We start from the raw sequence: 12,883 nt of genomic DNA, 5'->3' as shown, positions 1-12,883 counted from the left end.
CTCATCTTTACAATCAGCAGCTGTTGTAGCTAAACTTTATTCAGTGGTGACAGGTTTCACTAAAGGAAAACTCAAAACAAATGTGTAAATAGAAGCCTTAAACAGGTGTGTTGTGTGATCATGTTCTTAAAACAAAAATGCGACATGAAGGAATTCTCCCCTTCGGTGAACAAAGTATAATTTTATAGCATAAAGTGTATGGGGTAAAATATCCATTTTTATTTTGCTGGCAAATAACATAAAAATAACAGAATCCAAACACATAAATAAAAAAACAAATCAGTCAATAAGGAAGAAAAATAAACAATCAATCAATATAAACACTATGAGAAAAGGTCAGTTTACATGTTTAAAATGACGTTTATCTGTTTTTCATGTTCCAGTAGTTTCACTGTGAGCCCCTTACAGGCTGCTGTCATTAACATGTCTTATCATTTAAATGCGCAGGAACTCTTAGTATGAGTACAGCCTGTGGTGATACTGAGGTGAGTGAGGAGTCATCAGGTGCGTCATAAGGCCACACGTGAACCTATCATCAAGCAGCGTCAAGCGATCACTCAAACATGGAATACAGATGAATTGCTGGCGAGATATTAGACTGAATCACAACCACAGCACTCTTTAGTCAGAGGATAATTAATTATTTGGAAAAAAAAGTAACACACCCACTGTGAAGTTACACCAGCAGAGGACAAATGACACTTTGGATTTTTTTGCTTCATACAATGAGGTTATAGAGTTCAATGTTTTCTAACAAAGCATTTGTTTTATAAGGTGTCACAACACTGACTGTGACTTCGTGCACCATGTCTGAAAACAATATACAGCTTGTTCTGTAATTAGTTTGATTGCTGCTAGGCAGCGTAGCTTCAGCATACATTGACTATCAGAATGTTCATCTCACAGAGGACATTTCGGGTCAACTTCAAGTTTTTTTCAAAGAAATTATAGTTTTTCAAATATTAAGCAATTTTGGCATCATTTTTTTTTAAAATTGGAGTCTATGGAGCAGCCTTCAAAACCACCTTCAACTTTGACATGTAACAACTTCCACATGTTTTCAGCTACAGAAACCATTCAAACATCATTCTGGGTTAGGGGCAGCTGATAAACATTCAGGTTGCCATGGATACAGGCAGAGCTGTTACCACGGTGACAGGTTGACACACAAGAAGCATACAAAGCAGCCATATTTGTAGTCTTTATCAGAGTTTAAGCATTGTTTCTGTCATATTGATCATCCTTCAGCTGTATTCTACTTTTCCACATTCAAATCACACAGCCTGTGCTTCTTATAATCTTATGGTATTATTCCAGTCTCAGACCTTTCTTATGGTATATTCACAGGCTACTCTTTAAGGTCAGTGACTTCATACTGTTCTTGTCTTCAGCAATTTTTTTTCATATCTTCATAATTAGTTTAATGGTATACAAAGCTCTGAATTGCTCTGATTCTCCTTCACAGCAGCATTCAAAGCAATGCTTAAGCTGCAGCAATCAAACTTGCATTTTCTTCATTAAATGCCCTTTTCTAGTTTAAATTTAATTTCACGCTATGGCCAGCAGGGGGCACACTAGGCTTTACCTTTAATGGCTTAGGGTTAGTGGTTGACATGGCTACAACTAAAATGAAAAATTAACTTAAACTTTGTACATGTTAATTTCAACACAAGGACTCTTCTGTCTCTTCTATTGTATTCAGACAGCTCTCACCAGCATTCATCAGCTTTTTACACCATGTGCTGAAGACCTTTTAAAATTCATTTGGCAAAACTCACAAAATGATCATTGAGTTGGGAGATGGATGAATAAAAGTGATGGAAGTGAGTGATGGCTTGTGTAGATAGGGTGCCAGGTAAGAAGTCAATCAGTCTGTCTGCACATGGTGTAAAAAGCTGATTGTCTGAATAGAATAGACTCGATGACACTGAGAACTTGCGACACCAGCTCAAACTGGACTAATAGAATGATGTAATACTGCCATTAACATGTTGCAGATCACATCAGTTTGACCTGCTAGCTTTCCATGTTTCACTGCTTCTGCTTTCTTCTACTCCCTTTAAATGAGTCGCTCGGCCAGGTTTGAGGTGAGAAGGCCTTATGCAGGCCTCCAGCCCGTGTCCCTTTTTTTTTTTAGACAACCCAATGATGCAGAACCAAGTAGCATAAGACGGGATGAATGAATTTGTTTGCCTGGAAAGGTGAGCTGCTAGAGGCACTCAATAATTCAGTGTTTGTAACAGACGGTGCATCAGTGGGTGAACATGCGCCGCTATGGCTGATAGATAGTCTTTGCCAAAAACAAAAAACTGAACCCCATTATTCATATCGTAATATGATCTGTGGAAACTCTGCAGCCTGTTGTCCCTGCTGTCTCAACTGGAATAATTTGGCACCACCAGGTACTACTATGAATTTTCGACCTTTGGATTATGCTCGTGCTGTTTTGACTTCACAAACATTGATGGTTTTCATTTCTTTTTATTTGACATTTGACTTCTGAACAGACATAAATACTGATCTACTGTTCATACATTATTTATGGGTGCGTAACTGAGGATGCCAATTAGACTTCAAGGCTTATTAAACGTACACCTGATAATGCCCGTTATAAAGGACAAAGCAACTATCACAGTAGGGGAACCCTGGCTCACCTGTCAGGGGGACCCAGTTATTGTTCAAAGTGTTTGTGAACACAAGAGGCTGTAGGATGTCAAACCCCTTAATGTTGTGAGCAGATCAATGCTCCAGATACTTTTACTGATAGGAGTTAATAAAAAAACTAAGTATAGTGTGGTGCTGTCCGACAAGGGGAATGTCATCATGTGCAGTGACTAGAGAGAGGAAGAACTATTTTTTTCAAATCACGTGATGACAGAATGGATGTTGGAATGTTTTCAGACAGACAAATAACCAAAGTTGATTGCAGTGGTTGCCCTCTCACCCTTCCTCCTCTATTTATTGCTGTAATTGACCTATGCTCTTCTACCTGCTCTAGGACAGAGGAAGGCAGCAAAAAGCAAACACACACCCTGTAGGGTGCATGTGTACACACACACAGATGCATGCAGACACACACACACACAGAGCCATATCTCATTACCATCCTCCTGATAGTGCAGCCAGTGGGTGTTGCAAGAGGAGGTGGAGAGAAGGAGAGCAAGACAGTGAGCTTTAGAGAGAGAGGGAGAGGGAGTGAGAGAGAACAGGCAGGGAACCAGAGCCAGCGTTAAAGAGAGAGAGCACGAACACTCAACAAGATAACAGGGAGATACGTGTCTACAGCTGCCCACAGGAAAAGCAGATAGAACAGAACAGGGGAGGCTGTGTGTGCAAGACCAACGTGTCAGAGCCTGTGGGTCTGTCTGTGTGTGTGTGTGTGTGTTTAGGACAGCTCAGTGTGTTTCCACGGTTCTCCTGAGGCTGTGGCAGCCATGGCGTCAGAGCCTAGCACCCAGTCCAGGGTGATGTTCCAGGCAACGGACAAAACAGAGGAGCCAGCACACCGCAAGCTGGGCAAGCTGACGGTGAAATACAACCGAAAGGACTTGCAGAGGAGGCTGGATATTGAGGAGTGGATCGACGGGCAGCTGCACCTGCTGTTTGACTGTGAGGTAGGACAGGAATGTCTCACACAGACACACACTCAGATCTATACTGAAGAAGAGGTGAGGGCAGAGTGCTGTGCTTGTGGTCAGCTATCCATCATGTATGAGAGAGTGGGTGGGAGGCCAGAAGCAATGCTTTAGGACTGCAGTTTTTGGCATAGAAGCACTCATGTGTCATCAACCTGACTGCAGTGTCAGCTGTGCATCGTGCTGTTCTACCACAGAGATAAGATTATTTTATTGGGATGCAATGACTAGAGTCTCTAGGAAGCATTTGTTGCAACCTCAATAAAATACTAAAATCACTCCAAGCAGCTGGTTGGCATACAGATACATGAACAATTTAGGCATTTAGATGATGATTTTACACTGTGTGAAGCTGTATAGTTCTGACCTTAGTGCCAGTAATAACTGAAGCAAGCAAAAAACAGAGCCACAGCACCATAATGACTACTTTACAGAGACAGATGCATTATTATTATTAAAGAAACTGTGGCGATTCTCATGTCCTACTATTATAATCAAGGACATTATGTCATCACTACAGAGTGGGTCTGTGTATGTGTGTGATAACTATTTGTGTTAGGACCTGCAAATGTAAACAGATGTATGGGGTATATGTGTTATGGTAAAGTATGCACTCACATTATTCCAATAGTTAATTGATGGAAGAATTACAGTTAATGTTTAATGTGTATACCAGGGATTACGGTAAGACATCTGCCAGCTTACACACAAACAACAACACAACCTTCATAACTGTGCTCCTGTTCACTGGGATACAATCCAATTATGTCAGAGGCTCCATATTGATTTGCTTGGCAATCTCTGAGGGGAAACCATGGCAACAGATGTCTCATCGCCCACATGAGGCAGCATGGCACAGTGGATTTAGGGGTGTCTGCTAAGGAGCATGAGCTTTCTAATGACGATGCAGATCAGATGACAACGCCGCCTCCGTTTCATGCAGAAGAAGGCAGAGACAAAGTGTTTCTCATTTCATTCTCAAACCACACAGAGACCCTTGGCTTGCGGCCCCCTCTATGCTTGGCGTACCCTTACACTGCCAAGGAGCCCTATGCATGTGGCACACAGAACACAGGCACGCAACTCCATCTGACCGGCTGGCCAGTGTGCAATCTTGAAGAATTTAGTCACAAGATTTTCATCACTGTTTATATTATCACAATACTTATTTTTATGGGCTTTATTTCTGTTACAACACAAACCTCTTTCTGTTTGTGATATGGTGATATGCTTGTAAAGCTAAGGGTGGGACAAATCACATTAGGGGAAAGGAGGACATCTGGATAACAAACACTTTCTCTGTGGTGTCTTGATCTTGTCCCAGAAACATACAATTATTTTACATTCGCAGTCCCTCTCCTTTCATGTTCCAGTGGTAACATCACATAACATGTAATGCAAGTGTAGAGCACAAACAGTGGAAGTGGGTGTTTCTTGCGTCTGATGAGGTGATGAAAGAAAGCAATCACATTATAAATTTCTTCCTGTGCACTGACATTCCTCTTCTTTATATTTCCCCCCTACAGCAGTCCATATTCTTTTCCTATGAACGTTCCAGCTGTGATAGTCTGGATATTTGCATTTGCCACTTGTATGGAATTAGCTCAGGCTTGTCCATGTGCACTGGCCAGTGTAATGAATTTTGCATGGACTCAGGGGAAGGTTACTCTGTTGGTTCTCAAAGTCTTCCGCGTGGAAGCATTTACCATCAGTCCCCTGTGTCACCGCCTGAATTATTTAAACACATCTCTAATTCATACATGTGCTGCCTCAGTCCGGAGTGACTGCCCTTGCTGCAGACTTCACACCTTCTCAAAAAATGGTTAAAAAATGCGAGAAACAGTTTTTAGGTAGGCTAAAAACTGAGAAACTTCTAGGCCTGCACACAGAGAGCTACCCTTTCTTCTTTGCAGTTTTATTGAAATACAAAGACAGCAGGACAGTGACAGAAAGTTACAAACAATTACTCCATTTAACTCTTAAGAAACCCTGGCTAATACAAATTAATTTAGATGCTTACTGTAGTTTACCATGTTATATAACAATAGAATGACTCTCTCAGTGTTAGTTAATGATTATTTTGATATGTGGGCAACTCTGCCAGGAAAAGGAAAGAGTCTGATAAGTGAAACGTGCACTGGCATCTTCTGAAAACAGACATATTTTCCTGGGCTTGGCTTCCTTTATAATAGCAAAACATAGCGTGTGTGATGGAACCGCACTCTGTTTGATCATGTTAATGTTTTATCATGTTTTCTGGAAATACAGGAAGTTTAACAAGGTCCACAGGATTTTTAATTACGGTACTCTTCTAACAGCAATCCTTGAAGTTAGCATTTGATTCAATAAGCATTAGAATATTGTTAATAAACAGTAAAACTCCAGGTTGTCAGTATGGTTTTTAATGCACCTAACAAAGGACAGGGGGCTGTGATTATCAATACTCAATTTCACAGCCATCGCACACACATAATCAAAAAGCCATCCCTAGGCAATATTAATAAATAGCATATGGTGTACATTTATATAGCATGCTACTACGTATGGAATCAAATGTGTCTCTCATATCATTGTTTTAGTGTGGTTCAAATATAATGGATGTGATAATGGTAAGACTTTCTGAAGTCACTTCAGCTTAGCTACTTATTTCATTTGCCTGCATTTGTACTCATGTCTGAAACTCTAGACCTCACAAAGCACTTTGATATTCATGAATCAGTCAGTTTTAGTGCTAACATTCATTTTAGCTCCAGTCTGTCACTATTAACTTATGAAAACAAGTGCAGCAGTGACTAATCTGCCCAGAGGCCTTTTTAAAATGGTGTTTGGTAATGAAGGTAACATCTCACACTGAAAGGTTATTGAGGATTTATATTGCTCCTCTTCATGGTAAATACACATGTTGCTCTCAGCTCAGTGAAAACACAGCTCATTGATATTCAGTGCTGCTCTGCATGGCCTTGCATTCACAGGCAGACAGAGGAGGTTTAAGAGCAGTGCCTGCACTAACCCAGTAAAGCCCATCTGCAGCCTAACAGGGTAAAGTATAGCCCGCACAGCACAGGAAAAAAAAAAAGAGTTCAGCCCTGCATTTATCCTGCAGACATCAGCAGAATATCGCAGGGTCCAAACTGGCAGCATGTATCAATTAGAGGGGGGCACAGGGGACTGTGAAGGTGGGCCCATCTATTCCGCCACTCAGCACTTCCACATTGATTAGCTCTCTACTCGTCTAGAAAGCTGTGCGAGCCCCATCCTCTCCAGCCATGAAAACTCCCCAACCGGAAAATATTCCTCCTGAAAAGAGGCCACACTTGTCAAATGTGAGTGCTGACTCCAGGTATCTCAGCACTCCTCCACCGAGCACTCCTCGTTCTCTCTGAAAATCTATTTGAAATATATTAAGAGCTTGTGATGTGAATTGATTACTTTGCTAAAGTTGCTTTTGACAAGTGGAGCCATGTTTTACAGTCATTAACTTGTGATGTCAGCTACTGCTTGGTTAAGGCTAACACTTTTTAGATTTGGGAATTGCAAAGGTCACCCTGTGGGTTTGTGCCATTTTTTTCATGTATATGTCCACTGTGTGAGCAATCATTAAAATTCTTTAGAAAATATTCAAACTGGAAATAATGTCCCAGTAATGGCTGAACTAAATGCCAGCTGGGTTGACCATCCATGAAATCTGATGGTGGTGTGTGGCAAGTGGCCTCCTACAACAGCCATTCTGCCTTCATGCCTCAGTGATCTTCAGCTTTTCTCACATGAATGGCAGCATCAATCACGCCACTGTTTGAAGGAATTTACACATTGTTTGAATTGGTTATTAACAAAAATGAGGCAACAATGTCTTGGACCTTGAATGGTTTTTAAATAACTTTGTGCCCCCTTCTGACTCTTCTGACTTCTGTATGCCTGAGCTCAGTGGTAAAGATGGCAAAATACCCACATTGCAATGCAGAAACACATGCAAGGGCAATTTAGTAATAAATGACTACTGTCTTTAACTTTTATTTCTCTTTGTCCACACAGGAAGAAGAGATACCAGAGTTAGAAATTGACATAGATGAGCTACTTGAGCTGACAGACGAAGGACAGAGAACCCGGCTGCAGGTAAGATTTCTTAATTAATCACTTTATATACATCAATCTCTAATCTAAGAAAGCAATTGTACAGATTTCAAGAAGTAAGTTCACTTCTGCTAACATAGCGCAACAAAGGACAAGTCCCACATGTCCATTTAGGTCAAAGACACCTCTGCACGTATATGCTCTATCTGCTATGTGCTTAAGACGCTCTTGACCCACACTGGAATCCAGTGTTACAATGTTTGCAGTGAAAACATGATTGTTGTTAAGAGAGCCTAATTCTGTTTGCTGTCTTTCTTAGGAACTGTTGCAGGAATGCGGGAAGCCAAAAGAGGTGAGACTTTGAAGAAAATACTATTACCTGTCATGTGATAGTGTTGTATAGCCTTAAGAAACATCACAGAGAAATGGTATTTTCTCCATCTTCCCCATAGGATTTCATCAATGGGCTGCTCTACAGGATAAAAGGTCTACGGAAAATGTCAGGTCCCTTGAAGAAATAATTATAGGTCAAATTAAGAAACAAGACAATGAGGAGTCTCTTATTTTCCCATCTCCCACACGTTAACCATGTGGATGTCTGTATGAGTGATGAGAGGGATGCTTTTCCCGTCCTCTTCCTGGGTCAGCATCAGTCTTAACACTGGGTTTTGAATGGATTTTTTTATTATTATTATTATCATTATTATTTCACTATAATTTATGAACTGCTTAAACATGTCTCCCAGTAACATAACAATAACGCACATGTGATAAAAGTTGTACTGACAAATACTCAGATGGACTGTTTTTTTTGTGTAAGACTTTACATTTTCTGTTGCCTATTTATGTACATAAATATTTTGTTCAGATAACAGTGTTGTCGAAATAAAATGGAACATTTTCAAAAACAAGGCTGGTCATGAATTTTGGAAATGGTTACACAAATAAATATGAACATGTCCATTACAGTAGTGACAGTACACGTGTCTACCCCTTAACACAATTGCCCTTTATCGCTTCTCTAAACTACAAAGAATGGTTACTACTGGAGGCATTCCTATAGAATCAGCATATCATTTTCTGGATGCAAGTGTTTGTGTAAATTTTTCAGCAGAGTGGGGGGAACAAAGGTGACGTCGACATGTCAAGTCTAGGAGTAAGCACAGTAAAATCAGTAGTAGGATGTTCCATTAAGTATGCATCCATTATCCTTATCCATTTCCTGTCTGTGGTACGTGTATAACAAGGCCAGAAAAAGGCAAACACAGTAACGGCCTCCGTAATGGAGCGAGCCCCCGGAGGAGAGTGTAATTGTGGTTTCTCCTCAGTTAGCTAGACAGTAATGTACACTGATGAAACTGCACTCTAGCCCTCCCTCTGTCACATGGGGTCTTTTGGTGGAGGGCTCCATTACAGTAATTTCTATATTTTTCCCTCACTTCCACTTTGCCTGGCACAGAAACCATGGACACTACAAGAGCACACTGTTGACAATGTCAGGTTTAAACATCTTCCTCAAGTAATCTTTGTTCAAAAAAGGCTTTTGAGTTAAAAAATAAAACTAAAAATAGATGTTACATTGTTGCTTCATTTATAATGAAATTACACCTAAGGACAAGAACGCCAACACTCATGTCAGAGTTGCAGCCAAACATAGAAACAAAACTGACTGCAGTGACTGCCAAAAGAAAACAAAGCCCTCAGTAATCCTTTTATACCGACTCCTCTATGCTTCTGACAGTAGTCTGAGACTGTGCATCGTCCCAGATGAGTTTGTGATGTGTTGTAAAAATGTTAAGATGATCAAACAATGACAAGTGCAAAAGTGCAATTTAGATGAGGCTTTGTTGCCATTAGTAAGTAGGACAACTTAAATAAACAGCCATGTCATTTTGCTGAATATCAACAAGGAGTAGCAGCCTTTGCAAATGTGACTTCTATTATACAATCCCCAACCATAAGCTAGGTCTCCAAATATTTTACAGCACATTGTATAGTTCACATATCCCGGTAGGTGTGTATAACCTGTACTCCGCCTGGGATGTTACCAACTGCATTTATAAAAACATTACTCATACCGATTAGAGAAAAGAGATGCAGGCCTATCTGTGAATTACTGGGTTTAGATGGATGGGTTCTGTTTATTAGTGTTGCTGTTATTAACAATATTAGGTCACTTAAGGCTAAAGGGCAAGTCTAATGATGCTAACTGACCAAAGCCTGGTAAGGCGAACACCTGCAGTACATGCTTACTATCACGTCTTCCTCGTCTTCTTTGGCGCAGTGTAGTTTGTGGTGCGATGCTCCATCCTGTCATATTTATCATGGCCCTCCCTGGGGAGATAATGGAGTGTTGATTGATAATTCATCAGACTAAATACTTTATATTCATGCTGCTGAACAGTATGGCAGCAGTCTGCCTACAATTTATCTGGGTCGTGGTATGCATTCCAAATTACAGTCTTCTTCCTCAGACATCACAGTTCCACACATGGTTCTACTGTGTGAGTCAAAACCTACAATTCTTATTGTGTTTATTATAATCAATGGGTGTTAGGCTACCTGAAGCAGCGGTTACAGTACAGGTCTCCGTCACAGGTGTGACAGCGCAGGGTGGCATCATGGTTACAAATGCAACACCATGGAAGCTCTTCCTCATCACTGTCTGATGCCTGGTGTGCAGCAGCTGGTAAAAACTTGCTCTTAGGTACAGGAGCCTGTGAAACAAATCAGATAAACAAAGGTATGACACTCAAAGAGCCTGAAAAGATCTAATTTTGCTTTGCTGGGTGTTGTTTAGTACCGGTTTCTTAGAAGCTTTTTTCTTTTCTGTGTTTCTTGGTCCACTCTGTTCTAAAGGTATATTGTAGCCACTAGCCTCGTCCAATGCAGCTTCTTCAGAAAGCTGGAACCAAAATCATGAAAAAAGTCTGTGGTTAACATTATAAATTATTAAAATAGCAAAACAGCAGCCCCTTGTGGTTGCACTGGCCAGTCATAAGTTACTCGGTTTAGCTCTAGGTACTGTAGGGACATATATTAAACCTGCACGATTATTACCTACAGTAAAATGTTTATTTATTTGGGCATGAATCACACACCTGTTTTAACACTCTCATCACAGCTTCCTCCTCAGTCTCCTCATCACTGTCAGGATGCTGGAAGTCCTCCATTGTAACTAGAATAGAAATAAAAGAATGTCTGTTTAAAAAACAACAGCTTCATGGCTGAATGACCACCAAAATTAAAGCGATCCATGAATGCTGTGATTTTAACAGATTAATTAAAGCAGCAACGCTATTACCTTTGTCTGGGTCCTGCCCCTTTAGCTCTGCCAGCCTCTTAGCCATGTGGAGGATCTGCTCCTGGGAATGGCGCTCGATTCTGAGCTCTTCTATGGCCTCCTCAAGCATTCGGGCTTTCTCAGCCTCCAGCTGCTTCACTGCCCCCTGATTGTCCTCCAAATTCTCATCCAACAATCTCCCCTCCCCCTTATTGAGATCGTTCATACTGCCATCTACACCTACAATGGAATAATAGGTTTCAGCATGTTTAGGAAATAATGTGTCAGAATGCAGTCATGATATAATTATTGTGACTGTGCTTGACACTGACACTTATTTATCCAATGTGGATAGATCAAAGAGACAAGTAATATCTTACTGCATTCAGGATTCAAGTGCTTGTTGTCAATGGTGACTTCCTCTGTCATCTGAGTTATTAAATCATTGGCTTGCTCAGTCTGAGTGCGGTTATCTGGAGGCTGGTGCACCTGCACAAATGAGCACACAAGTACACAGAAAACCATTTATAGTGTAAACTGTCATCGTCACCATACCTGAGCATAATGTACAATAACAATGCAGTACTGAAGTCACTTTAGTCTGTTATCATGACAGGCATTCATTCATTCATTTATATTTATCTATTTCTTCTTCTACAGTGTGTGCTTACCTGCTGTAACACTGAATTTCTCCTGTGGAGGACTAACAAAGTATTAGCTTATCTTATCTTATTTAGCATGCAGTCCTTTATGAATAATACTTAGCTATTGCATTGAATTAAGGCATCACGAATAAGAAGGAAGGACCTTACTGGTGGAGAAGCTTGAGACGGTAGAGGGAGGCCCCGCAGAGCTGCCAGGCGGTCCTCCATCTCCTCTGCAGAAGGTACTGGCTGGCTCGGAGCTTTAAGAGCAGCAAGGCGAGACTCAAGCTCTCCCTGGGAGGGGACAGACTCTGAAGAAAGATAAAAATTATTCAATGGCTTTATGCCAGGGCAAAACACATTATTATGCATTTGTCCAAAACAAAACTGCTGTAATTCTGAATCCATTACTTGGTGCAGTGTCCTCTTTGAGCTTCTGAAGTCTCTCGGCGATAGCCTGATCTTCCTTACTCAGGCCTTTGGTTGATGGTAGATGGCTTGATTTACTGTTTCTACTCCCTCCTTGTACAACTGGCTGTGTCGACAGTCCCTGTTTGGCCTCAAGTGCAGCGACCCGTCTATGAAAGACACATGAACTTTAGATATTATAAAACAGGTCGATTGATAATGTGTCATTTTGATTATTGTGATAATATTCTGACTTTTTGTAATTTTCAGGAGGGGACCATCTTCCGGTGCTGTTTGGAGATTCCCCACTAGAAATCAAGAAATAAGTATGAGTATGAACCTTCCATGGTTATAAATGATGCTAAATGCTAACACTTTATCATGGTTTGAGCTCTACCTTGTCAGATTTCCATGGCACTGCTTGCAGACCTTCTGTTGGGTGTTACCACAGCGAGGCACCACAGCACTGAAAGTCAAACAGCTAGAGCAGAAGGAGCGGCCGCAGCTCTTACAGCCCAACTAAGAGAACGTTACAGCGTAAAGAACACCATGTATTTTGCTCAAAACATTTTAATGTCGATGTCTATGTTAATAAAGATAGCATTCATAGGCTTACCTCTTTTTTGAAGAGGCTAAACTTTGATGCACAACAATAACAACGATTGTCCATACCGACACGTGAAGACAATCATGAGACAGGCAAAAATAATTTGATTAATTCTGCTCAAGCGGGTGAAAATGTTATAAATCCCGACTCTGCGGACAATGATTTGGCAGCTAGCTACCCTATTTTCAGACTTTCAACGTTGCAATAATCAAAACAGGAAGCAACCCGGAAGCTA

The 12,883-nt window shown here is 40.8% G+C and overlaps 2 protein-coding genes across 2 annotated transcripts; one reads left to right on the top strand and one right to left on the bottom strand.

Annotated features, from left to right (window-relative positions):
* The first annotated feature begins 3,195 nt into the window (after positions 1 to 3,195).
* Positions 3,196 to 8,292, top strand: ppp1r14d (protein phosphatase 1 regulatory inhibitor subunit 14D). Its single transcript, XM_028395943.1, has 4 exons — positions 3,196 to 3,614; positions 7,668 to 7,748; positions 8,026 to 8,058; positions 8,159 to 8,292. Exons 1-4 carry the CDS (start codon positions 3,435 to 3,437, stop codon positions 8,225 to 8,227), a joined length of 363 nt encoding a protein of 120 aa, XP_028251744.1. The 5' UTR covers positions 3,196 to 3,434; the 3' UTR covers positions 8,228 to 8,292.
* zfyve19 (zinc finger, FYVE domain containing 19) lies at positions 7,615 to 12,852 on the bottom strand. Its single transcript, XM_028395942.1, has 11 exons — positions 12,658 to 12,852; positions 12,439 to 12,560; positions 12,296 to 12,349; positions 12,045 to 12,211; positions 11,802 to 11,944; positions 11,370 to 11,478; positions 11,011 to 11,229; positions 10,808 to 10,884; positions 10,510 to 10,611; positions 10,269 to 10,423; positions 7,615 to 10,040 (listed from the first exon to the last, which is right to left on the bottom strand). The coding sequence occupies exons 1-11, from the start codon at positions 12,709 to 12,711 to the stop codon at positions 9,962 to 9,964; spliced, it is 1,281 nt and encodes a 426-aa protein (XP_028251743.1). The 5' UTR covers positions 12,712 to 12,852; the 3' UTR covers positions 7,615 to 9,961.
* Positions 12,853 to 12,883: the final 31 nt, after the last annotated feature.

The sequence above is a fragment of the Parambassis ranga genome, chromosome 22, assembly GCF_900634625.1.
Source record: "Parambassis ranga chromosome 22, fParRan2.1, whole genome shotgun sequence".
In the NCBI taxonomy this organism is placed as follows: domain Eukaryota; kingdom Metazoa; phylum Chordata; class Actinopteri; family Ambassidae; genus Parambassis; species Parambassis ranga.
Note: the sequence above shows the minus strand (reverse complement) of the source record. Positions and strands in the feature narration are given on the sequence as shown.

Coding starts and splice junctions, on each gene's coding strand:
- ppp1r14d (XM_028395943.1), top strand. CDS start 3,435: ATGGCGTCAGAGCCTAGCACCCAGTCCAGGGTGATGTTCCAGGCAACG. Junction 3,615..7,667: donor ACCTGCTGTTTGACTGTGAG/GTAGGACAGGAA, acceptor TTGTCCACACAG/GAAGAAGAGATACCAGAGTT. Junction 8,059..8,158: donor AATGCGGGAAGCCAAAAGAG/GTGAGACTTTGA, acceptor TCTTCCCCATAG/GATTTCATCAATGGGCTGCT.
- zfyve19 (XM_028395942.1), bottom strand. CDS start 12,711: ATGGACAATCGTTGTTATTGTTGTGCATCAAAGTTTAGCCTCTTCAAA. Junction 12,561..12,657: donor TTAGCCTCTTCAAAAAAGAG/GTAAGCCTATGA, acceptor ACGTTCTCTTAG/TTGGGCTGTAAGAGCTGCGG. Junction 10,612..10,807: donor TGATGAGAGTGTTAAAACAG/GTGTGTGATTCA, acceptor TTTTGGTTCCAG/CTTTCTGAAGAAGCTGCATT.